At 44.1% G+C, this 26,414-nt stretch overlaps 1 protein-coding gene across 6 annotated transcripts in view; it reads right to left on the bottom strand.

The window, feature by feature from the left end:
* Positions 1–26,414, bottom strand: part of Adtrp (androgen dependent TFPI regulating protein) — an 84,472-nt gene that overhangs the window by 46,156 nt on the left and 11,902 nt on the right. For 2 of the 6 annotated variants that reach the window (NM_001145875.1, NM_175417.4), the window contains exons 2-4: positions 18,843–19,085; positions 6,838–6,972; positions 4,915–5,016 (exon numbers count right to left, since the gene is read on the bottom strand). In NM_001145875.1, the coding sequence (NP_001139347.1) occupies positions 4,915–5,016; positions 6,838–6,972; positions 18,843–18,995 (390 nt within the window). In that variant the 5' untranslated portion in view covers positions 18,996–19,085. Of the gene's footprint in view, positions 1–2,051; positions 2,147–2,208; positions 2,432–4,914; positions 5,017–6,837; positions 6,973–18,842; positions 19,601–19,757; positions 19,799–26,414 lie in introns of those variants that run through there. The other 4 variants (XR_003950421.1, XM_011244369.2, XM_030247126.1 and 1 more) reach the window with 4 other exon arrangements.

The following is a 26,414-nucleotide window of genomic DNA, read 5'->3' on the forward strand; positions in this document are numbered from 1 at the left end:
CAGTATAAGATTGCCTTCTTCCCTTGTTCTCTACCTCAGTCTTCTGTGATGAGCTCACTGATTGGCTGGATGGGTCCCAGGAATCTTCCCATCTTTGTAACCCTCCGAGTAAAGGTTACAGGCATGTGCTACAGTGCCCAGGTTTTACTATATAGGTCTGAGGAACCAACTAGATCTTCATGCTTGCATGGCAAACACTTTACTGGCTCAGCTATTTCTTCATACTTATGTAATATTTAAAAAATTTTTATCTTGAAGGTAAATATATACACATACATATGTACATACATACATATATTCATACATATATATATATACACACATATATATGTACATGTGAGCATACACATGTATGCACATGCATGTAGAAGCTTGAGGCCCATGGTAGGCATGTTTTTTTTCATTTGTACTTTATTGTCTTTGTGTTATCATTGTTATGATGAAACACCATGACCAAAAGGAACTTGAGAAGGAAAGAACTTATTTGGTTTACACTTCTAAGTCATTGTTTATCATCAGAGGAAGTCAGGACAGGGACTCAAGCAGGCAGGGACCCAAAGGCAGGAGCTGATGCTGAGGCCATGGAGGGGTGCTGCATACTGACTTGTTCCTCATGGCTTGCTCAGCTTATTTTCTTATAGAACCTAAGACCACCAACCCAGGGGTGGCACCACCTCTAATGGGCTGGGTTCTCCTGCATCAATCACTGATCAAGAAAAGGATTCACAGGCCAGTCATATAGAGGCATTTTCCCAATCAAGGCTCCCTCCTCTCATATGTCACTGTCTACAGCTTGTATCAAGTTGACATAAAACTAGCCAGTGCACCACCTCATTTTTTAAGATACAATCTCTCACAGAACCTGGAGGTCATCTATTCAGCTAGGCTGGTTAGCCAATGAGCTGGAAGAAACCCACTGGTCTCTATCTCCTCAACACCAGCATTACAGGAGCATACACTGTGCCTGGCTTTTATGTGGGAGCAAGGGATGGAACTCAGATCTCTGTTCTTGTCCAGCAAGAACATCACCAACTGAGCTATCTCTCTAGCCCTTAAGCAACCACTATCTTGTAGGAACAGCATCCTTGAAGCATCAAGCTAGAAGGATTTAATAGTAATGATGGAGAATAGCCGGAGTAGGCAAGAGTCTGGAGTATGGGGATGAGATGTAGCCACAAAGACACTCTCCATTTAGAGCCAACACTGAAGAGAAGCAGGGTGTTTGGAGATGGTTCCATTAGGAAACCCCAAGTGGGTTTGCTGATTTTTCTTTCCCTGAGAGATGACATGCAGGGATTTTCTCCAATTAAGCAAAGAGAAACATGAAAACATCCGAGTCTAACCCATGGCAGGCTTCCTTCCCCTCCTCCTCTTCCCTAATCTGGAGTCCATTTCCCTTGACTCTGGCCTGGTCTCCTCAAGGGATGAGGTGACCTGGATGGAGGGCAAGGAGGCAGAGTTTCTAACATCCCCCACCCCAGGTGGCGCAGGCAGCAGACTACTTCAGCATCTCCACAGTACAGTATTTGTTTTGCTGTTAATAATTGGCTCATGGATGTGATGTACAGTATTATCCAGATCTTCACTTCCCAAATGATCAACCATCCATATGGCTGTTTACTTATCAAGGTCACTAGGATTGGGCATCACCATTACAGCTAACTGGAGGAAATCCAAGCATCTACGCAGACAGTGGGGCTCAGTGGAGGAGGGAGCTGGTAGTCATTGTCGAAAAAGCGGCTGAGCTCACGAAGCCTGCGGAGTGGGCTTGGTAAGCATGCTTGGCTCCAGATGAAATGAACTTTCAAGATTCTGTCTTTTAAACTATGGGAGTAGTGTCCAGCCCTAGTGGGTGACTGCTTTCTGACCCCTCGCTTTCCTCCAGGTTTTGGCTTATTGGCATACAGATGGAGAGTCTAAGTGAAAACTCTCCCTTTGTCATATTAATTAATCCCCTTGATTTTCCAGTGAAATGTAAAGCTGACTCAAAGCCCAAGTTCTAGATTTAACTGATAAAAGGCATCAGCAAATTAGTCTCGTTCCGGGATTACCTCCAGAGCGGGCCTGTGGAGGGCGAGCTCCCTGGCTCCCGGGCAGATGAGGTAATAGCCTCTCGGTCTGTAAAACTCGAAGTTGTGGTACTTATCTAAAGAAGGGTGTGAGAATTACATCAAATTCAAGAAACATGATTTACATAGTATAATGTAAAAATTTTAATGTAGACATTAAAAAATGGGGGTGGGGATGGCTCAAGATGGTGGAGAGCTTGCTCGACAAGCATGAGGATCTAAGCCTGGCTCCTAGGCACCCATGTCACAGCTGGGCAGGTCTGTAACCTCAGCGCTGGGGGCTGAGAGGCTGGGGGATCCGGGGAAACTCACTGGCCTCTCAGCCCAACTAAATCAGTGAACTCCATGTTCCGTAAGAGACCCTGTCTCAAAAATAAGGTGAAGGGTGACTGATAGAGAGATTCAGTATCAATCTCTGCCACCACAGGCAGGCACACACACATACACACATACAGATATACACATATGCACATACATACATATATACACACATAAACACACATACACACAGATATACATATACACATACGTACATAAACACACATACACACATATATACATATATACACAGACACACACACATACATACACATACATAGACACACACACAGACACATATACACAGACATATATATATATACACACATAAACACACATACATACACACAGATATACATATACACATACATATACACACATACACACATAAACACACATACACATATATATATACATATATACACACACATACATATATACACAGACACACACACACATACATACACATACATAGACACACACAGAGACACATATACACAGACATACATACACAAAACACAGAAACATACACACATACACAGAAACATACACAGAAATACATACACACAGAGAGATACACATACATAGACACATACATACAGACATACACAGACACATAGACACACAGACATAGACACACACAGAGACACATACATACACACATACACAGGCACAGACACACATACAGAGAGGAACACAGACATATACACACAGACACATATACACAAATACACACAGAGTTATACACAGACACACAAACACATACACACAGACACATATACATAAATACACACAGAGATATGCACAGACACACAAACACATACACATACACACAGACACATATACACATACACACACATATACACATACACGCAGACAAAGACACAAAGACACACACACACACACACACACAGATACACACAGATACACACAGACACAGACACACACACACATACTCCTGAATACCCAGCTACATATATATTGAAGACAAACACCCCTACCCTCCTACTTACATTGGGAATATTCGCTATGAAGTCATCCCAGATGAATACTAACAAAAACCTAGCAAAGACAAGACACTGGAAAAAGGGGGAATTCCTTAACATAGATTTGGATCTTGTACACTAAGTTGGATCAGAATCCAGAGCACAGTACTCAGCCAATGGTATCTCTCTCAGAAAAACATTTGAAGAGTTTTGTTTTTTTTCTGGGGTGCATGAGGTAGTATTAGTGTTCAGGAAGCTTTTCCACACTGACTGTCATGAACTTGGAGACAACAGGAGCTTTGAAAGGTGGAAGAGAGTCTCTGGGTGGGTTCTCCTGATTTTTACGTATCTTGTCTCCTAGAATCTGAGGTCTTCCTATTTAAACTTCCCAGTCATACGAAAACGCACCTGTAAGTGTTGCAGAGCTGAGCCACGATTGCCCAGGGAGATGTTATACACACAGCTCTAATGACTCAGGCTTAGCACTGCAGTGGAAACCTGGACACTTTGCTAGCCCTGCTTGTCTGGGTCACAGCTGATTCCAAACTCCTGTAACCTGAACATCTCAGAAGAGGTTCTGCCTTCTGCTTAACTCTTCAAAAACATTGGAGTCAACGGGAAAAAAAAAATACATGACTGGATAAAACCGATCGAAATATTTAAATACTAGTCCTGTTAGTGATGCACAGTCCGGGAAAATTTGGTGAGCCAGCCGTCACGCCGTTGCCCTTTTTAGTGTGTTATTTGGACATGGGGATAGAATTTTGTTTCAACCTTCCTTTATTCCATTCCTGGAAATGAACTTCATTATTAGTCATGGGCAAAAGTCACTTTTTTTTTTTTTTTTTTTTCAGAACTGGCAAAGGTCATTTTTCCTGGTAGCATGACTTTTTAATGTCTTTCCTAAGCAACATAACAACAGCTCAGCTCTTCCTCTCGGCTTCAGTAGACCCCTGGGCTGTGGTACTAGATTTTACTCACTTACATCCTCAGTAGGCTTTTTAAAAAAAAGATTTAAGCCGGGCGTGGTGGCGCACACCTTTAATCCCAGCACTCGGGAGGCAGAGGCAGGTGGATCTCTGAGTTCGAGGCCAGCCTGGTCTACAAAGTGAGTTCCAGGACAGCCAGGGCTATACGGAGAAACCTTGTCTCGAAAAACCAAAAAAAAAAAAAAAAGATTTATTTTTATTTTATGTATATGAGTATTTGCCTGCATGTACGTGTGTGCAAAACAAGCATGCATGGCACCCACGGAGGTCAGAGACAGCACCAGATCCCCTAGAATTGCAGAAACAGACAGTGTCAAGCCACCAGGTAGGTTCTGGGAAGGGAACTGAACCCCAGGCCTCTGGGAAATCAACGGGTGCTTTTAACCATCTATCTCCTAGCTCCTCTCAGGATGCTTTTTAAGATAGTGACAAGGTGGAGAGGCAGGAGTGAACTGGAAAGCACTGAAGAACTGTTTGGAAACATACCCAGATACTTCAGCGTTCAGTACAGAAGCCACTGGCTTCGGTGTTCATTAATTTTCTCCCACTCACCATTGCGTGGTTAACCCATGCTGGGAAGAAGTCATCCAAGCCCTTGGGGTAAACGAGGCTCCGGTCGTAGTGAAAGAGAGTCCAGAATACCAAGAACACAAACTGGAAAGGAAACACAAAAATACTAGCCTTAGGTTTGGTTTTCCAGCAGAGGTTTATAAGCCAACCAATGAAACAGCAACATCAAAATTGATGGCGATTTGAAGGATAGCGCACATACATTTTAGAAACATAAAATGGAAGAGGAAATGCTTACTATAGAACAGTTGTATCCTGGCTCTCTGGGGATTCTTTAGTGAGGGCAATGTGTTAGAAAGCAATGATGATGACCATCGTGGCAGGAAGAGAAGACATAATATAAAAGATGCATAGACCACCAGCCATTCATTGTTATCAATGGTCTCTTTGTCATTAGTGCATGGATGTGTATGTGTGTGTACATGTATGTGCACATGTGTCTATGCATATGCATATATGTTCTTGGGCTCTCCTCCCTTTAAGGAGTCACGGCAGAGAACAACAGGAAGGCTTAGGGTGCTGCTGAGCAGGAGATCATGCATAAGCTACTGACGTGGGAGTTGGATCTCTCTGTCGCTTAGAACTTTGGGTTTCCTTGCATTTGCTGTATCCTTTGTATGTCCTGCCCCAGCGTCTGTCCTCTGGGTTCTGTGCCTGCCGAATGATGGGGCAGGCTACTGATTCTCCCATCACATTACCTTCTGAACATGCATAGGCTCGATTTGCAAGACAAATAAACAGACTCCGATGTTCCTTCTAAAACCTTGAACTTGAAGAGATTTCCTGTGAGTGGAGGAGGAAGCATTCCACAAAGAAACCTGGAAGGCTAAGTGCTTGCTGCATCTGAGCTCACCAGAGGTGGGGAGTTCCAGGCTGCATTTAGTTTTGAAGTCTTGGAGCCATAGAAAGCACTGGCCAGAGGAATGAGGTTGTCTTTATTATTATTATTGTTGTTGTTGTTGTTGTTGTTGTTTTTCGAGACAGTGTTTCTCTGTATAACCCTGGCTGTCCTGGAACTCACTTTGTAGACCAGGCTGGCCTGGAACTCAGAAATCTGTCTGCCTCTGCCTCCCGAGTGCTGGAATTAAGGGTGTGTGCCAGCACACCTGGCTGAGGTTATCATTTCTAATGCCAGGCCCTGCTATGCAGTAAGCATGTGTGATCTCAGACGGCTACAGTCCTAGATAATGAACGCAGCATGGACAATGGAATAACCACGTGGCAGCACCGGAAAACAAGCTTCCTTCAGTTAAATTTGTGGTTGCAAAATCCACAAACATGGAGAGCTGGTTTTATTTTGATTATGCTTTCCCACCAGGCAACAACAAGGACCACACACAAAACTTTTACCAAAAAAAAAAAAAAAAGAAAAAGAAAAGAAAAAAGAAAAGGACTTTGGGCTGGAGAGATGGCTCAGCAGTTAAGAGCACTGACTGCTCTTCCGAAGGTCCTAAGTTCAAATCCCAGCAACCACATCGTGTGGCTGGCATACAACCACCCATAATGAGATCTGATACCCTCTCCTGATGCCTCTGAAGACAGCTATAGTATACTTATTTATAATAATAAATAAATCTTTTGGCCGGATCAAGCAGAGCCGACCAGAGGGAGCAGAGGTCTTAAATTCAATGCCCAGCCACCACATGATGGCTACAGTGTATTCATATACATAAAATAAATAGATACATCTTTGAAAAAAATTAGAAAGTTAATAATAAGCTCATCTGTGGTGTACCCCACTCCTGGATGATGCTAGACAATGCAGTCAGTCCCCAGACAGAAAATTTGTGGAAATGTAGATGCTCTGGTTATAGTAATTAGTCTCCAGACCACCTTGTTGTTCCAGGAGAAGTATCCATCCATGGTATGGGATGATGATGCTGGACATACAATTTGGGTACTTACTGTGGATATAGGAAAAGCCATTGTGGTAAAGAGCAGATCTCTGAAGGATGTGACAAACTTGATGTCTTTCCTTCCGATGACTCTTTTCAGCACATCATCCAGGCAGGCGACCCCAAAGAAAATGGCCTGCAAGAGCTAAATTCATTACAATAAATGAGCACTCTCATTGGCTTTAATTAATACATCCTTGACTGATGTCAAGCTGCGGCCCTCTGGGAGCAATGTTGGCTTGAGAAGGAAGGGGCGGTGGGTCGTTTGGGTGCAGAGCCAATTCAAGGGCTGGGATTCCAGCTCATTGGGCCTTGACCTTGCACACTAAAACTGATTGAGGAAATTCATTTAGGAGATAATAGTGTGTACAGTATTTAGTCTAATGGTCTTCGGCTAAAATGGAAAGAAAATAGACTTTAAAGGGAGAAAGTAATGAGCTGCATAGAGGTAAGAACCAAATATACAGCTCGGTGTGAAGAGCCAGCCAGGCATAGGGGAGCATGGTCAGAAGTCCCTTCCTAGGAAAGATAGCTAAGGTAAAAGACTAGGTAGCGCTAGATACAACAGTCAGTGGAATGGTTGCCTCACAACCTGAAGACCAGATTCCAATCATTCATGCAAAAGCAGGGTGTGGTGCAGCAGATGTCTGTAACCTCACCTCAGCGCTGTGGGGTGAAGGCAGAGAAAGGTGGACCCTCCAAAATACGCTGACTCATGAAATAAAGTTAACTTCTGGTCTCCACACATAGAAACGGGCAAGTACCCATGCACATACATGCATGAACATATTCATTCTCTCTCTCTCTCTTTCTCTCTCTCTCTCTGACACACACACACACACACACACACACACACACACACATACACACACTGAACCCTCACTAAGAAAGCCATAATGAACACCAGGATGGAGCTCTGTGCCCGTTTGAGGAAAGTGCAGATCAGGACAGCATTCTCAGGATGAGAGGCCAGTGCAGTCCCCCTACCTAAAGGGGCTGCCTGAAGGCCTCGGGGAAGCAATCTGATAATTGGAAGGATTTAAATCATGGGATCCAGAAAGCAAGGCCAGGAGTTGTGGCAGCTGCTGAGTTCTGTGAGGTTCCCGAGGCAGGGCAAGAGCGAAGCAGAGCCTTTTTACTTCAGTAAGACTGAAGTCCTTTTTATCCTAAAGGCTTGGCACGAGAAGTATTTCGGATTGAGGATTTCTTTGTTCAGATTTTAGAATATTGACTCATAATGGAGAGAAGACTCAAGCATGCACACAAAATTAATTTGTATTTTATGTTCGCCTCTTAAAAATAGCTTGAAGGTAACCTTATACCATACTCTTAATAATGATCTTGTGCGTGAAAAATCAAGTTAGACTGTGAAATTTTCTATTTGCGACATCATACTTGTGACCGAGACACTTTGATTTTAGAGTCAATTGTCAGATCTTTGGATCCAGGATACTAAGCCAGAAATCAAGCCTTGTGTATTTTGTACAATATTTAGGTCTGGTGGGTGGTGACTGTACAGAGATTGGGTTTCTTTGAAGTAGGTTTGCCTTAGAAGCCATCTCAGTTCTTAGAGGCTCTGCCCTTGGCATGTGAGGGGCAGTTGGATTCCAGCCTAGAGTATGAGATAAGAAATTTATGGAGTCGGGAGCTGAGTTAATAAGTGATCCAAGCTGGCTGTTGGGGAACAGTGTCTGAAGTTTAGACTTGGGCAAGGATCTAAAGTTGACTTCAGGATACTCCGTAGGCTGAGGAATGAGCAGGAAGAGGGATGGGGAGAAACAGACGATTCATCCAAGATTGGAAACCGAGTCCTCAGATCAGCAGAAGGTGCACTACCTTGATCTTCTCAGAGAGCCAGGACTCTTCTCTGCCCACAGACTTCGGGATCACAGTCCCTGGAAAGGAGGTCTAAGGGCAGAACCCTCTGGATTGGGCATCCATCGCTCATGGATTTTACCAGGGACTCACAACTCCAACAGCTGACTTTCAGTCATGGCTTATTGTAGGAAGCCGCCCTCACATTCGCCGTTGCAAGATGGCGCTGACATCCTGTGTTCTAAGTGGTAAACAAATAATCTGCGCATGTGCCAAGGGTAGTTTTCCACTACATGTGCTCTGCCTTCCCCGTGACGACAACTCGGCCGATGGGCTGCAGCCAATCAGGGAGTAACACGTTCTAGGCGGAGGATAATTCTCCTTAAAAGGGACGGGGTTTCGCCATTCTCTCTCTTGCTTCTTGCTCCTGAAGATGTAAGCAATAAAGCCATTCTCTCTTTTGCTCTTGCTCTCTCTCTTGCGCTCTGGCTCCTAAAGATGTAAGCAATAAAGCTTTGCTGCAGAAGATTCCGGTTTGCTGCGTTCTTCCTGGCCGGTCGTGAATGCGTGTAAGAGCTTATAACATGCCAGACTCGAGACTCGTTTAATTCTCAAACGTCCTAGTGATGTATCAGTATTAGCTCCATCTTAAAGATGAGAAAAACGGGCTAAAGAGAGATTAACAAACTGGTTTTAAGTCCCAAGGCTTTGGAGTCTGGTTCTTGAGCCAGCCTTAAGAAACATCAGATTTCTTGAGCAGAATTGAGAAGAAACAATCTACATGACTAGGAGAATAAAATGCAACATTACAAAAAATTACCAGTGCTCTGTTCCTACCCCAGGGACTCCCCTTTAATGGGCTTAAGGGGACAGCTCAGATATTACGGTTTATGAATCTCCCCAAGGTTGTAGGTTTTTTTGGATATGTGGTGGTAGGGTTAGCCAGGGATCAACCTTGGCCAGGAGACAACAGCTATCTTGGTTTTTGAGGCAGGGCCTTCACTGGGGCCTGGGGTTCTCTGCTTCAGCTAGGCTGGTCAGCAGGCAATCACCAGGAACCTGCCCATCTTCACATCCTCTGGGCTGGGATTTCAAGGTCCTGCCACTGTGCCTAGCCTCAAGTGTAGATGCTGGGGATGGAAGTTCGTTCAGTCCTGATGTTTGTGCTCAGGCATTGAAGCAGCTGAGCCTTCTCCCTAGCCACATCCCTGGGGGATGCTGACACTAGGTATCTGAGACTGAAGGCCACCTGTCCAGCAAAATCTACACTTGGAAATACAGCTACTATCAAGTGGTCTTAGAGAGACGCAGCTGGGAGGAGCAGACCTAGATAGTCAACCGTCTTCAGGTGGAATGAAATTGTTGAGGGAGCGAGCTATGAGCAGGGAACAAATGCCAGGAAGTTACCTCAGGTGAGGCCCAGGATGAGGCAAGGCTTATCCAAGGCCACAGAGGCAGAATCACAGGCTGGGCGAGAGTCACAAGGCTCCTGCGGAGGAAGAGGAGGCTTCCCAATGGCTGAGGGTCGGTGTGGGAAGGAGGGAAAGAGCCACAGTTCTAAATGCCACGCAGAGGTTCCCTCCACAATGTTTAGCCCTACTGCTGGTGCCTTTGCCACAAAACCCATGAGCTGTAGAATTCCGAGTCTGCAGTCGTTTGTACACGGATGTCAGAAGTTGCCTCTTCTCTCTCCTTCCTCTTCCCACAGAGCTCTCAGCCCTAGTTTCAGTTCCAGATACTCTTGGCCATAGCAGCCCTTTCCTGCCTCAGTTTGCAGAAGCAACCCTGGGGCCTGAGCTTTGTTGATCAACACAGCCATTCTGCACACACACACACACACACACACACACACACACACACACACATGCATACACATTGACCATTCTTTGGACCTGCCCTCTTTGAGACTGAGAGAAAGGCTGCCTCCACCACCTAGAGAGTGAAGTCTATACTACCCAATGTCTTTTGGCCAAAGGGGCATCTAATAGGGAGTCAAGCCCATCCCTTTCCTTGCCCCTGTCAGCCACAGAGTATGGAAATCAGATTAGGGAAGAAAGCGTATTACTCAGCTCCTCCGAAGTTTCTCCCCATCAATACAAATTGGCTTCCCTGTAAATGTGCCAATCATCTCTCCCCCCTCCACCCCCAGTTCACACATACCATCTTGCAGACATATGCCAGACGCCAACTCAGGGTGAGGCAGCCTCGCTGCCACTGATCTGAGTACTGATATGCTACATCCTTACTAACAAGGAATACTTGGGCAGTGTCAGGTCCCACATGGGTGTAGGAGAGAAAAGGTTGAGGGTCAGGCCAAGGTAAAGGTACAGGCTAGAGCTAGGGTTTAAAGGGGCCACTGAACAGAGTTGGAGGATAAGGAGTAGTAAAAGCTGGATTTCTAGGGAGTCTGGAGGGGTATCGAGAGGATAATCAACCAGGTTATCCAGATGGATAGTGATCTGCTCATCCATCAAGGAAAAAATAAGACAATGTTTAGAATCACACACACACACACACACACACACACACACACACACACACACTCACAGATTCTAGGGAGTCCTGGGTGGTGTTGAGGGTGCATTTGGGTCATCACCTCAGGTCATCCAAATGGGTAGTGGTCTGCCCTTCTGTCATCCTAGGACATTGGCTCCCAGGAAAGTAGGCTTCATGGTGTCCTGTTGATCACAGGCTATTTACAGCTAATGGTTTCCGATTCATCTTTTCTACTGGCTCTTCCCTGACTCTACTCCAGTGGAATGTTCTGGGACTTTTCCTGAAAGGCTCGCTGCTCTATATTTGGTAGCTGTCTTTCTGTTTCTGTTGCTAGCTAACAAAATTATGACCAGTGACAGAGCTGAATTTACATTAAAAAAAAACAACTAATGTAATTTTAAAAACTGTAGCTGAAGGATATTTAGTTTATATATTCCATGTCTTCACAAATCCACTAGGATCTTAAAATCATGGAAACTTACCCTCTCCAACTCATCAAGTTTATTTCCCTTGCCCTAGAGCCAAAACCTTTTTAAACAACCCCAGGAAATGAAAATTTCTTCCATTAAAATAATAATAATAATAATTCCAGAGAGGGAGATTCCACAAGTTCCCTGAAGAAGACATTATGACTCCTGGTGGGTGAGTGTAGTGAGCCGGTGCCAAGCTCAAGGCTCTGGGCCTGACTCAGTCATCCTGGGACTTTCCTTACCCCTCTGTCAACCTGATGCAACTCTTGCAGTGAAAGACCATTCTAAAATTAAAGAGAACACAAGCACTAACAGGGAATGATGTTTTATCTGCTGGTATCGGAGAGGGTGCTGTTGACTGAGAAGGTGGCTAGCATTCTCTCTCATCCAAGGCTATCTGGGCCTGTGTGAAGTGCACAATCCCACTCATCGTCCATGTGCCTTTAAGAAAGATGCTGAAACTCATGGACAAAAGGGTATACTGTGGGACGCACTACAGCTTCCGCAGGGAGATTTGTTTTTCTCTGTTTTGTGTGTGTGTGTGTGTGTGTGTGTGTGTGTGTGTGCGTGGGGGGGTTGCAAGGATGGAGGGAGGGTAGAAGGGGAGGGAGAGATGAGTGGGATTGGAGTGCATGTTGTGAAATTCACAGTGAACCAATAAAAAGTTAACAACAGCAACAACAAGAAGATGCTGAAGTTTCATCCATGTAATCTTAACAACATGGTGGTTGTCCAAATAAGTTGTGCACAATGCTACCAACTTGTTGACACACCAAGGTGGGTGTGGTACGTTTCGCAAGGCTGCACCCCTCAATGAGGGGCCACAAGGAATTCATCCATGGTTACTGAGGGAGGGAGCATCAGCGTTCTCTAGGAATGAGCTTCCTGACCAGTTAGTTATCCAATCCAGGCGGTCAGCCCTAAACAGATGCTCTCCTGAGTTACAGAATCAGTAGAGTGTGTGGGTGTAAAGCAGCGATCACTGAAGAAGTCCTAAATTTGAGTGGGAGAAGCAGTGGACGTGGGGGAGGTGGAGGGGAAGGGGGGAGTGGTCAAATTGGGTAAATACCGGACTCTCATGTGACATTCACAAACAAATTAAATTTAAAAAGATCAACTTAAAAACAACAATACAACTCCCTTAAGATGAACAAGGGAGTTAAACAAACAAAACTAGGAGGACAAATAATGTAAAGAACACAATTTGGAATGATGAGGAGAGAAACAGGGAAAGCAAGAGTTGTGGGGATGTGTTGGTTAGAAGTGTAAGAAGCCTTGGCCAAGGCTGTGTCGCTAGGAACAGTGGCTTTTGGGTAGTGAGTGGTAGAATTTCCTGGGACAGAGCAACCTGCAGGGGGATGGGGTTTCCTGGCGAGTGGCTCACTCCAGTTAGAAGTATATACTGCTTACCAATTCATTCAGCCAACATCCCTGGAGTACCAGTGAGGAACCCAGAATTGTGTTAGAGATAACACGTGCCTGGGGTGGAGAGGTGTGTGGTGGGGGAGCTTGGGGGGGGGGGTGGAGTGGCTCGTGTCAGTTTGCCTTTACCGGGAATGAGGAAAAGGGGAAGAAAAATGAGAAAGAGGAGGAGAAGGAAAAGGAGGAGCTTGTGTGGTTCTGAGATGTGCCAGAAGGGATTCATTGAGGATAATACCCTTGAAGTATCTGTGGCAGGGAGGGAGAAGGATTGGGGACAGAGCAGATCCTAGAGGAGCACTGAGCGGCCTTGCAGAGATTCCCCCCCACCCCCACCCCAAGTGGCCCTTTCTCAGCCCCAGGGAAAGGGGATTAACCCTAGTGGAGGCAGCTTCCTCCCTGCTGAGGGTGCTTCCGGGAGGAGAGATCCACCTGTGACCCACCCACTGGAAGCCCACACACCATCTGGGAGCTGTGGAATGAAATCTCTCAGCTCTGTGAGGTGGGAGGATGTGTTTTCCTCAGTGCCACACAGGAACAAACTGAGATGGGGGAAAAGTGAGGTAACTCTCTTAGAACCACACAGGAAGTAGGTAGAGAGCCAGTGTTCTAGCTCCAGAAGCCTGGCTTCTCAGCACTGATCTCTCCACTGGGTTTAAAGAATGAACCAAAATGCTACCCATACATCCTAGTTGCTTTATTTGCATGCTGCTGATGGCCATTCCTTCTGTGCTGTCATCTGTAATCCCTCAAGCTGCCTGAGACCTGTCAGTCAGAGTTGCAAGCATCTTTGTGAACATCATCAGCCTTGTGTCTTTTGGACCCTGTAAAACTAAAGAGCTGTACAGATTAAGATCTAAACTTGGGGATGAGAACCAAGGGTTTCCCTCTAGGTACCAGAGCAGGCACTGTAATATAAATAGAACCCTGTCCTTCTACTGTTTGTAGGCTGCCTTGGAGTTTGTGCCAACGGGGAGGAGGGACTTCTTTTTCTCTAGACATGAATCATCCTCTCTGGGGACATATGCAATGACATCACATTGTTATCATCCCGAGAACTTGAGGATCAGGAGGTTTGGGGAGCATTACACGAGGAGAGCAAAGGGAAGGTTCATGTCTGCTAGAGAAGGAGATACAGGCTAGAAAGGGATCAACTCTAAGAATCTCACCTAGGGGCTCCTAAAATTGGGACATCTGAGCAAACTCAACGGCCCTGCACATCAAGAAGTGTCCAAAGGCTCCCCACCTTCACTAGTAGGTGTGTGTCCCTTAGGGCCGGGGCCAGTTCTTAGATGGAAAGGGAGTGAAGGAAACCAGGAAGCACATCTGGGGAGGACTGGGTACTATGTGCACTGAGCTAGCACAAGCAGACTAAGCCATACTCGGCTGCTAGGGTTTCCTCACTTGGTAGAACTCATTGCTCTCGGCTTACACCTGAAGCTCTACCTCTCCAAAAGCCCCAATGTCAGGGATGTCTATGCCAGCAGCTACAGCAGAGAGAGGAGAGTCTCAATAGACATCCTGTCCTAGCAAATGACAGAGAGGCAGACACCAGAGCTGTGTATGTAGAATGTGTGTACCGAGTATGAGGTGGTTGATTCTCATCAGGTCACCCACTTAAAACTTATCAAGGAGGCCTGTGTTCCACTAAGTCACTATGTCCCTCATTATTTATCCATCTCTGTCAAACACAAGATGACTCTAAGCTCCCTGTCTTCCTTCCATCTTCTCTCCTTTTCTGCTTACGCCATGGTGATAGCTTATGGCCATGCTGTTAGCTTCTGTTTGTGTTTCTACTTAACAAATGTGAGAATGAACAGCATAAGGTCCTTAGCTCTGGGTCACAGTGTAACCAATAAACAAAGGAACCTTACAGCGGACACAGCCACCAGAGCACACTCCCTCTCCCTGGGGCCACCTCTCTGTCTTGTCGGGAGTGACTTTCTTGTCCCCCCCACCCCCACCACCCTTTCTCTTCTTAGTTAGCAGCTCTCTGTCAGCCACCAACCCTCTGGCAGCTTCCATGGCTTCTTTTGGGACTTCCTGGGGGCAGTGTCAGGAGGAAAAAGGCACAAAGCTCTGAAAGCTGACTTGTAATAAGACAGGTTTTGCCATTCAACTGGGACACAGACATGCACTCAGCCAATTAGAAATTAAGGATGTCTGAGAGGAATGGTACATCAGACTCAGAAAGATAAAAGTCACACATTTTCCTTCCTATGTAAGTTCTAGATGGTACTGTTTCTATGCGTGGGCTGCAGCCTCTAGGTCATGAAACTAGAAAGGGGAGGAAAGAAGTCATGGGGAGAAAGAAATAAAAAGTCAAATGATGCATGTAACATGCAAGAAGGTTGGGGACTACTGGGGACAGAGGAAGGATGTGTGGGTGGGGATCAATAAAATCAAAATCTGTATGAAAATTCCATGATGTCCATTTTGGTTTGTATGCTAATATGAAAGGACACATAGAAGGCTAACATGACTAGTAGGGCATATTACAAAAGCGTTAAAAGTTGTGTTTGATTGAAAATATAAATAAAAAGAGGAGAGATGTGCTATGTCGATGGATTCCAGAGATGGTTCAGTGTTTAAAGAGAATTTTCTGCTCTTACTGGGGTTTAGTTCCCAGAACCTACCAGATGGTATCAAACTGCCTATAGTCCCAGCACTAAAAGATCTGACACCCTCTTCTAGTCTCCACAGAACCTGCACACACATGGCACACAGACAAATATGTAGGCAAAACTAATGTAAAAGTTAGGCCAAAACTAACATATAACATACAATATAATAAAATTTACAATTCTTGCTAACATGAGTTGGATACTGACGTCACTAGTAATAATAAACATGAATGTTAAAGTTAGGAGATCTATAGCCTGATCATTCTATTAATGGAAATTTTAAATTTTAATGAAAATATAAATCAGTTAAGAACGAATAGCTATAGGTGAACATGCAAGATCTCACGATGTAGAGATTTTGAGGCTCAACTATATTAGTCAAGCTATTTGAAAACTATCCTTGGATGGGTTCCCTAAAATATACTAAACCTATCTTTGTCAGATGGGGGATATTCTATGAAGTCAAACTTTCAAGAGCATAGAAAGGAAATCACTACAGGTAAGGTCTCGGGATTGGTCTCCTTAGCGTGCTGGGGCCATGCTGGGGCCGGAAGCAGCCAGAGGAGGAGTTATTCATCTTAGCCACGCCCACAGCAGACATGTGAGCAGACGTCTAGTCTCTGAACACAGAGGAGAACTGTTAAAGTGGGTCGCGCTGCTAAGAGCGTGGGAGGCAGAACTGGTTTTGAGCTAGTGAGAGTTCAAATGCTTTTTACATTTACGGAAAGGGGAGGGAAAGGACAGAAAACTGCGCCATACACTGGACTCCAGGTGGTCTATGGAAGGCAATGAGGAAGCAAAGTGTTGAACAGAGGCGAATAGGCCTTAGGGGATATGGGCAGAGAAATGAGGAAGGAAACTGCAGATAAAACTTGAGACAGACTTCTTTCTCAGAGACAGTAGTAGCTTTCCTGGGAAAAAAGGGACCTGAGGGGGTATTTTGTTTTGTTTTTTGTTTGTTGGTCAGATTTGTTGTATTTGTTTCATATATATAAAAAGAGGCCACAATGTTTAAAGGAATTAAGAAAAGGAAAAAAAAAAAAAAGGACTCTGGAAGATTAACCTGGAATCTGAGTATTGGAAGGGTGGACACTTCCTGTAGGAAAGGACAGGGCAGAGCTAAGGTGGCAGTCCTCGGGTGCAAAGTAATCAGAGTTCAGAAGGAGCCGGCGGGAAATTTGGGGAGGGAGAGGTGGGTCCAACAGAAGTAACAACCAATGGGATTTTTGATTTGGTGGCTAATTCACCAGAAAGGCAGGAAATGGGATTAAACTAGAATATCATCTGAGCCCAGTGAGATGCTCAGGTTGGTAGAAGATTACTGCTCAGCCCGACTTCCTGACTTCAAGCCTCAGGACCCAATAGTGGAAGGAGAGAGCTGACTCCAGAGAGCTGTCCCTTGACCTCGACCCCATGCATTGAGGTGCACATGACCCCCCCCCAAACACACACATACATGCACACAAAATAAATAAAGGTGCTATATATATATATATATGTATATATATACATATTATACATATATATACATATTATACATATATATATGTATAATATATATATATATATATATTTTTTTTAAACACCAAACTAGAACATGCCAGCAGACAAAAAATTAGAGAAAATGCCATTGGAAGCCAGAAGAGGTCAGGGGGGTGGCTTATAGAGCTGTGTGACAAGTCTGTCCTGCTCCATAGTTATGTGTGATAGAATGCCCATACAGGAGTCTGCCTTTGATTAGTACATAAAAGCTGCCTTCAGTTTACCCAACAGAGTTACGTATAGTGCTCTTAGAATTCTACAAAATCAGTCTTTGTTTTCTTTTCTAATGATTCACCTTTTTCCCTCATGACATCTCAAGACTGAAACCAACAGCCACCTTGACACTTTTTAGCACAAGGGAGTAAGGTCCAGAGCTTAAGATATTCAGGCTAATATCCAGAGGGGAACACAAGGCCAGAGGGAAGGGGACAGGGCCTCAAGGGGCTCTTCAACCTGAACTCAACATCCCCCACCCCGACAACATAGCATCACCCCACCACCGTGCTTCTGCTCCAGCCACAAGATGAGGATTTCAATTTTGAAGATTCAGAGGGATTCGCATATTCTGATCCCGGTGTCTGAGAGATCATAGAGCAGTAGGTACAGCAGTTAAGGATGCTGCTGCTGCTTCTTCTTCATAGGACTCAGGGTCAGTTCCCAGCACCCACAGGACAGCTCACCTATAACTCTAGTATCAGGAGATCTCATGCCCCCTTCTGGCCTCTAAGGCACCAGTCAGACATATGTAGTACACATTGCATGCACAAAAGGCGATACGAGAAAAACTCTCATGCCCTTAAAGTAAAACTAAAATGAAATCTTGAAAACAGAAAAAAAAAACAAAAACTTTTTTTTTGCAGCTTGAAACCAGATAATTTTATAACTGTATTTATTTTATTTTGTTTTTAATTTATTTATATTTATAATTTATTTGCTTATTTGTGTGTTTGCTTATTTTGGTTTTTTGAGAAAGGGTTTCTATGTATCCCTCTTCCTGTCCTGGAACTCACTCTGTAGACCAGGCTGGCCTCAAACTCAAAAGACCTGCTTGCCTCTGCCTCTGCAGGAGTTGAAGGCCTGCCCTGCCACCACCCAGCAGAACTGTGTTTTAACTTTGGTTTGGTTATAATAGTTGAAGCTGTGTATTGGCTGTTGGCTCGGGTGATCTCTCCTTTCAGATGGATCTTGAGCCTATAAAAAAATGTAGTGGGAGAGGAAGGTGGCAAAATGTGTTTGCTTTTCTTGGCTAAATCTGTGAGTCGGTGCGTGCTGTCAAATGACATTACTCCTTCATTGGAAGTCACACTTCCTACTCAACATGTGACACCGCCTTCTTTTCACAGACTTTCCCAAGCAAGGTTCAAAAAAAAAAAATCTCTCCTGTGTTTTGTATTCAAGTCTATAGTCCCCAAGTTGGGCTCGGAAAGTCTTTGTAAAAGAGCACTTAACAGTTAGACACCCCAGTAGCTACAGAACTTTTCCAAACTTAGTTCCTTAGAACAAACTACTGATTAGCAGGGGAAGCCCCAAAACTCACCAACCATGACGAAGGAAGACCTATAGGGAGTTTGTGCTTAGTAAGTGGTTCGTGGAAAAACTCTCACGTTACTGATAAGAGGTTGGTTCCAGACGTGGATAAACCGACTTACCAGATTAAGGAGTGTCAAGTACTTGGATCGCCCACCGTCATGGAATTCCCTTAGCTTCTCCTCATTCCTTCCAATCTGTGGGATGTGATAATTGAGGAAAATGTACCAGTTCAGAACAAGGAAGTGGTACACGCAAGTGGTTGTTTTCGTCATGGCTTCCCTGGATCGGAGCGACAGTGGCACCCGCTCTGCGTTCACTCTGAGTCCTGGGTGTCCCAGCTGCCCTCTGTTCAGGCTGGAAAGCTGTAGAAACAAAGCCCTCTGGGCATGAGCATTTCAACACAGGCTGGACTTTGCATCTCGCTCTTAGGCACCTTTCCTTATAAGTGTGGGAGGGAATCTCTGCGATAGGTAACCTGACAGTTTGCACCCATTTCAAAACAGGGCTCCAGGAAAGCCATGAAGTTGCACTTTGAACAGAGGGCATAGGTTGCTAAATAACCTGTTACAAATGCCATCTCGGTAAAAGGTCACGCCTCTGCTCTTTTCATTTGACTGAAAGATCAGAAGTATCCACAGTGTCCCAGCAAAGGGGAGGTTCCTTTTAAACCAGGAAGTACAGACTTGGATGTGTTTACAGCATGAAGAAAGATAAGGAAATAGGGTGTAGTCATTCCACTTTTGAAATCTGAGGCATTTTCAAGCTTGAGAAAAGTCTTTGATCCGCTGAGACACCGACTCAAGGGTGTCTCACTTCCACACCCTTACACTACGGAACTAAAGATGTTCAGACATTCTATCCGTACAGCATTTGTACCCTGAGGGAATAAGCACAAGGAGAGAGTCAAGGCCAGGAAGCCAGTCAGAGTGTAGACAAGGCTGGTTGGGGGTGTATGTCAGGGGTAGCAGGACATCTGTACTGCCCCAAGGAGAACAAGACTAATCCGATTGGGAGAGAAAAGGACAGGTCCCTACCTCCATCTATGCAGAAGGGGACTTAAGGAGAACTGCCTTGTGACATCACAGGCTTGTTTCCCTGGGCAACTCTCTTGGAGGACTGAGCAAATTCCTTGAAAAAAAAAAATGCCCCTGGAGCCATTAAGGAAGTCTGCAGTTGATGTTATTCATGACTTCCCCAGGGCTTATAAGAACTGAGAAAAAACCCATGAGGAGCTATGGGAACCCAAACAAATCCAGAACAGGTCTATATCTCTCTGAAAAGCCAACGGGATCAAACATTCAGACTCAGAGACAGGAGGAGGACAGTGGTCCTGAGCCAGCAGCTCTGCAGGGGAACCACTTCCTAGTCTGCTGGAAACTCGATAAAATAAAAAAAAAAAATCTTACAAAGTTGTAGGCGTATAAACAAATTTTATTTATCCTGTATTTCTAGGCTAGCATTGTAAGGACAGGGTGCTGGCAAGTTCGGTGTTTGGTAAGGGTTCATTTTCTGCTCAACACAGACAATTCTCTCACCATGACCTCTCAAGGGAAAGAGACACAACAGATCCTTTGATTATCTTTGGGGCCAGAATCCTATCTGAGAAGGCTCTGTCTTGTCTTTATGTCCTCAGGACTTGTCTATAACCACACCTGTGACTAATAGTATCATCAACTTGGAGAGTTAGGATTTCACCCTATGAATTTGGCAAAGGCACGAACATTTTTTAAAACAGAAAATCATTCACTATGGAGAGAGCAATCCAGGACATGGGGGCAAGGCTCTGCAGAATTCCATGGCTGAGCCTAAAACTGCAAATAACGACGGCATCTCCTGCTTTACGAGTACCTCTAGTTAAGCATGGCTCCAAGCCCTTTACCAATTTGGTTCTCTGAACATTCTAAAAACCGTAATGATGTTAGGGCTACAAGGATGTGCTCTGCAAGCGGTGAGAAGGCAGAGTGAGTTCCACACAGGTACTCACTCTCAAGGTGGACCTCAAGGGCCCAGGGAAACCCTTGTTCTCCATACCGCTGGCCCCCTTTTCAGTACTTCCTCTCCCCTAAGGGCCTTTTATATTTTCATCTTCTTATCAGAAAATTCTCCCAATCTTCAACCTAAGACCAGTTCCTCCAGTGTCTCCCTTCCCAAGTTTGTCATCTTTTAAAAAATTATCACGCTTACAAGCAAGACCTACTGGGCCCATTTCGCTTTGCTTGTTTGTGCCCTCCTGAACTAGGCACATAAAATGGTCCTCACCACTTCCCTAACATTTATTTCTTCTCTGACACCCGAAGCATCTCTGAAAATCACATAATGACCAAGAACAAAACTTGCTAAACACCCTGTTGTTTCTTGGGGTTCAGAGATATGCCGTTGTAATTCTTAACGCTTATTGGAGGGCTGAGCACATAGTAAGTGCTTACTAGAGAGTGCTGAGCACATAGTAAGGGCTTTACAAATGTCTGTCAAATAAGATAATGAACAACTCAAAAAGCTGGGTGTGGTGGATAGAGGAAGGTGAAACCTAGAGAGTTTGAGGCCAGCTAGATCTACATAGTGACTTCTAGGCCAGCCAAGTCTACATAGGGATGACTTATTTCAATAAGATAAAATATATAAAATAAGATTCAAAGAAATATTTTGCAAAAAAAGCATACACATGGCCAACAAATATATGGACAAGATGTTCAATATTACTAATCATCATTAAATCCAAATTCAAAAGCAAAATTGAGATAGTAATTTGCTTCTGTCACAATGGTTATTATATATATATATATATATATATATATATATATATATATATATATGTATTGATAAAACTGTGGGGAAAAGGGAACCCTTGTGTACCCTGAGTGGAAATTCAAATTGATCCAACTGCTATAGACTTTGAAGATTCCATTAAAAATCAAAATGGTACCACCATGTGTACCATATGATCCTACAACATCAAAACTGGGTATGCTTCCTCAGGAGATGAGGTCCAAATGTCAAACATACATGTGCCCTCCTGAGTTATTGCAACACTATTCTCAGTACTTGTGGTATGAGGTCATTCCAAATGCCCAGCAGTAAACAAAGGCATGCATGACACATTACATTTAATAGTCACTTGTGCGCCATAGCGCTTGCATAGGGAAGAATCTTTTTTTTTTTCTTGTTTTTCAAGACAGGGTTTCTCTGTATAGCCCTGGCTGTCCTGGAACTCACTCTGTAGACCAGACTGGCCTCGAACTCAGAAATCCGCCTGCCTCTGCCTCCCGAGTGCTGGGAGTGAGTGCTGGGAGTGCGCCACCACGCCCGGCCATAGGGAAGAATCTTGCCATTAGCAACATGGCTCACCATAACATAAGAATATGTTAAAGTAGCACAGGCCCATAAGGACAAATGCTACAAGGTCTCGCTTATATGAAGAGTCTCTACCTAAGTTTATAGGAGCATTGTGTGGAATGGTGGTTAGTGGAGAATTAAAGCAAAGGTAGGAGTGGAAACTAGCTAGAGTTTGTTAATAGACAAAATTACAGTTCCAAAGAAAATAGGTTCAAGAAATCACTTGTATGTCATGGTGATTACAGTTAACAAGAGTGTAGTATGCACAAGTTCTAAGAGGGACCGTGGCAGGAGAGATTGGAAAGATTGTAAGAGCCAAAGATAGGGAGAAGAGATATAAAGTGCTATCTCTAGAGAATGACAGCTATTGCAAACATGATCTCATAGTAGCCGCAGTTACCTGCACAAGACAGGGTCTGTCAATAGCCATTTGTGGACCAAGGAGGAGTTCACATGACCTGAACTCTTGGCTATTGACGGACCTGGGGGAGGGGCAGTCATTATCTTCAGTTATATACCATGATGGATCATAGTACATGATATGCTAATGGATAGTTCCAGACTTGGAAATCAAGACAAATATGGGAAAGGGACCTGACGGGAGGGATAAGGATGTGATAACAGTGAGAGAGAGGTAGGAGAGTGTGGGGGTCAAGAGCAAACTGGATGCATTATGTACATATGTACAGAATTGTCAAAGAACAAATATAATCAATAAAAAGAAAATTTCCAAAAGATCTGAAGTAGTCTCACCACAAAATGTATGGAAAATAATACATATATTAATTAGCTTGACTTAACCATCTATACATATGCATACTTAGAACTTCATGCTGTGTACAATAAGTGTACACATATTTTTGTTTTTTCTCAAAAAAACAAATCATACAGTAGAAATATCTATGGATAAATGTATGTATGAATAGCAGTTACATTTGGTTATTGGGCCTCTCAGAGCTAACTTGTTCATTAAAAACCTACTATGTTCAGAGCCTTAAGCTGCTATGTACAGAGGAGGAGGCAGAATTTAGGATGAAGAATCTAACCGAAGTCCTGGAAGAACTCAAAGCCAAGTAGAGGAGACAGATATGTAAACAAACAATTACAGCAAGATGTGATAAGTGCTATAATGGGGATATGCGTAAAGTAGTAATGGAGTTTAAATTATCCTGAAGATTATTCTGTCATTTAAAATACACCGAAGATTGAACTGGGGTTGAATGCATTGAGGAAATCATCAGAAACTCAGTCACTATGTAGGAGAAGATGAAAGTCACCCCAGGGCCACCCATTCGAAGAAGGTCCTCTCCCAGCTTCCTCAGCCTCGTCTTTCAACCTTCACATGAGGGGGTTGCTCAGCAACACTACGGAGATAGTCAATGGGATGGTGAGCCTCCAACGTGGGGCCTGACCCTTATGGTGTTCTCAGTGACTCATGGCAACAGAGAAATTACAGACCATAGTAGTAGTAAGACCAACAGTTCTTCCTGATTGTATTAGTCAGGGTTCTCTATAGTCATAGAACATATGGAATGTCTTTCTATAATAAGGGAATTTGTTGTGATGTTGTGTGTGTTACAGTCTGTAGTCCAACTACCCCAACAATGGTCAGCTGTGAATGGGAAGTCTAAGGATCTAGTAGTTGCTCAGTCCCACGAGGCTAGTTGTTTCAGCTGGTCTTCTGTAGAAGTAGATTCCAACAGATGTGCTGACAAGTAAGTGCAAGCAGGCAAGGAAGAGTGAATCTTCCTGCTTCCAAAGTCCTTAAGTAGGCCTCCAGCAGAAAGTGTGGCCCAGATTAAAGGTGTGGATCAGGGACTTGCTTTGTCCCAGGCTGACCTTGAACTCAGAGATCTCCTTACCTTAGTCTCCTGGAATTAAAGGCATGGATTACCTTGCCTGGGCCTAAACTTTTCATGGCCACTATGCCTCAAGATCTCCATGCCAAGATCCAGGTCAGAAATCTGTGTCTTCTAGCCTCAAGCTCTGGATCACAGGTAAGCCGTCCAATTCTGGATTGTATGTAGTTCATTCCAGATATATTCAAGTTGACAACCAGGAATAGCCATCACACTGATAAATACATGACCTATATTTCAGTCGCCTTGTGAAAAGGCAGGAAGAACGAAGAGCGAGGGGATCCAGATTTGAATGGGAGCTTGTATACGTACTAGGTTAACTTACTACCTGATCTGCTTGAAGAGCCCTTTTAAGATACATCGTTCCCTTGAAAGTTGACTCAACAGCTGTTTAACTCTGGCCCCCTATTCCCCAGGATAACAGTAGCCTTCCCAAGGAAGATGGAACATCCTGAGATAGCCAGTAAACTTCCAACTCTTCTAGTGATGTCTGATATATCTCTGTGCACCCGGCCTATGCAGGTGTCAGGCGAATTCTAGTTCCCACAAGGATTTGCTGTTCATTCAAACATCACGTGTTACTGATAACCACTAAGGGCGGCAGCTGCTGCTGTTTTACATATTCTCCCAAACCCTGGTGCCTCTGAACCTGTAACAGCTTGTCTTCTTTTATAGCACCTCTCCGAAAGGAGGACTGTTCTGGAACAACTGCGGGTGTGGGATTGTCCAGTTGAAGTCAAAGTACACGGAAACCAAGCGGGGATTTCCCAACCCAAATCACATTTCTCCTGACTCAGCCTCCTAAATGCTAAAATGACAAGTGTGTACTACCAAGGCTGGCTCTTGGCTTATTTTTTTTGAACATCATGCACACATATGCCTTATAGTTGGCTTGTTTATCAATATGTGTTTTAAGGTAGCTGCTACCTGTCAGGATTCAAATTTCCCATTTAATTCTTTGTTTTCAATCCATTTCTGCTGTGTCTTATTCCTCTGATCATGTTTCCACTGATCTCTACGTGACTTGAATACATTTTAAGATTCCATCTTGATTTATTTATAGGGTTTAGATTGTATCCATTTGAATGTCTGGACATGACAATATACACAGAGACCATTGTATTCTACTTATGTGTATGTTTTTACTCAATTCTAATATGGCCTCCTTCCATCCCTGTTTTGACCCCCTTATCTTTCCTATGTTTAAATATAGTAGTCTTGCTTCACTTGGTGCTACATGCTCTAGTTACTAAAGAGGACTGACAAGAGTAGAATTACTCTTATCCTATACATAACTGGAGGAGCTCTTGGCTATAGACTGTCTCTTGTCATCAACCACTGGCTCTGATGTCTTTGCATGAACCCCCTCTTTTGAGTCCAACAGTGGAGGAAGGGTTGGTATTGAAGCTGTAGGCAGCCTGAATTTCTTAAGAAACCACTGGGTCATGGATGGCCCCATGTTGGCATGCAAAAAGAAGTTTTTCTAACCAAAGTAGAGAGCAGCACAAACCTATGAGTATAAGCTTAAATATTTGGAATTCAGTAAGCCCATTTAACATGACAACAGTAGATTCTCCTCTGAGATCTATAGTCTTCCAATGATGAACTTTTAACTAGGTCTGAAATCCATCTTGTGAACAGGCCTCACATCCAATCAGGATGTGCTTTTGGTCAATTCTGTAACCTGCATGCCACTATTGCAACAGTGAACATACTTGTGAAGCAAGTTGGGATTGTATCATGCAGGGTCCAGTGCTGAGTGAAGTCATTTATATGTTTTCTGACCCAGAATCCTGTGTAGCACCACGTAAGCTAGCCATCCAGGGAGAGTTTCCTGGTCAGTTAAGGTTAATCTCTACATCCTGCATCCCAAGTTAGTGATATCTTCAGCGGTAGGGTCCTACGATCTGGTTAACTTGGGCAACCAAGATCAAGGGCAATAGCCTGTGTTGCTTTGGGTTCCTCTGGGCCTCTCTGACCAATAAGTCATAGGGAGGCACCCTGTGCCTGCCACTGAGCTTTTCCATGCAGTGCTCACTCAGTCTTGGGGAGCAACACTGTCTACCCTTGGAGTCAATTTCTGTTCAACATCCTTCATATTATAATGCTTAACTAACTTATAAACTAGTCATTTCTGTAAGGCTTCATTCACCCATAGTTTTAGATAACCTACTCATCCCCCATGCTGCCCCCTATCTCCCTGTCCCCATCCCCACTTCAATCTTTTTGTGGATGCTGCTGCTGAGTTAATGGCTGTAAGCAGGCCATTCCTGGTACTCCGGGAGCTGGGCAGTGAGCGGGAAACCCAGCATCCAGTATCCCTCCAACTCCTCTCAGTTATCTCTGATTTTCATGCGTCTCATTTGTTGTCTTTCCTGATGCTTTGAATTCCTTCTTTTATCATCATGTTTTTCAGTTTGCATTACTGTATTAGTCAGGGTTCTCTAGAGTCACAGAACTTATGGATAGTCTCTATATAGTAAAAGAATTTATTGATGA

The sequence above is a fragment of the Mus musculus genome, chromosome 13, assembly GCF_000001635.26.
Source record: "Mus musculus strain C57BL/6J chromosome 13, GRCm38.p6 C57BL/6J".
NCBI classification, from domain to species: Eukaryota; Metazoa; Chordata; class Mammalia; order Rodentia; family Muridae; genus Mus; species Mus musculus.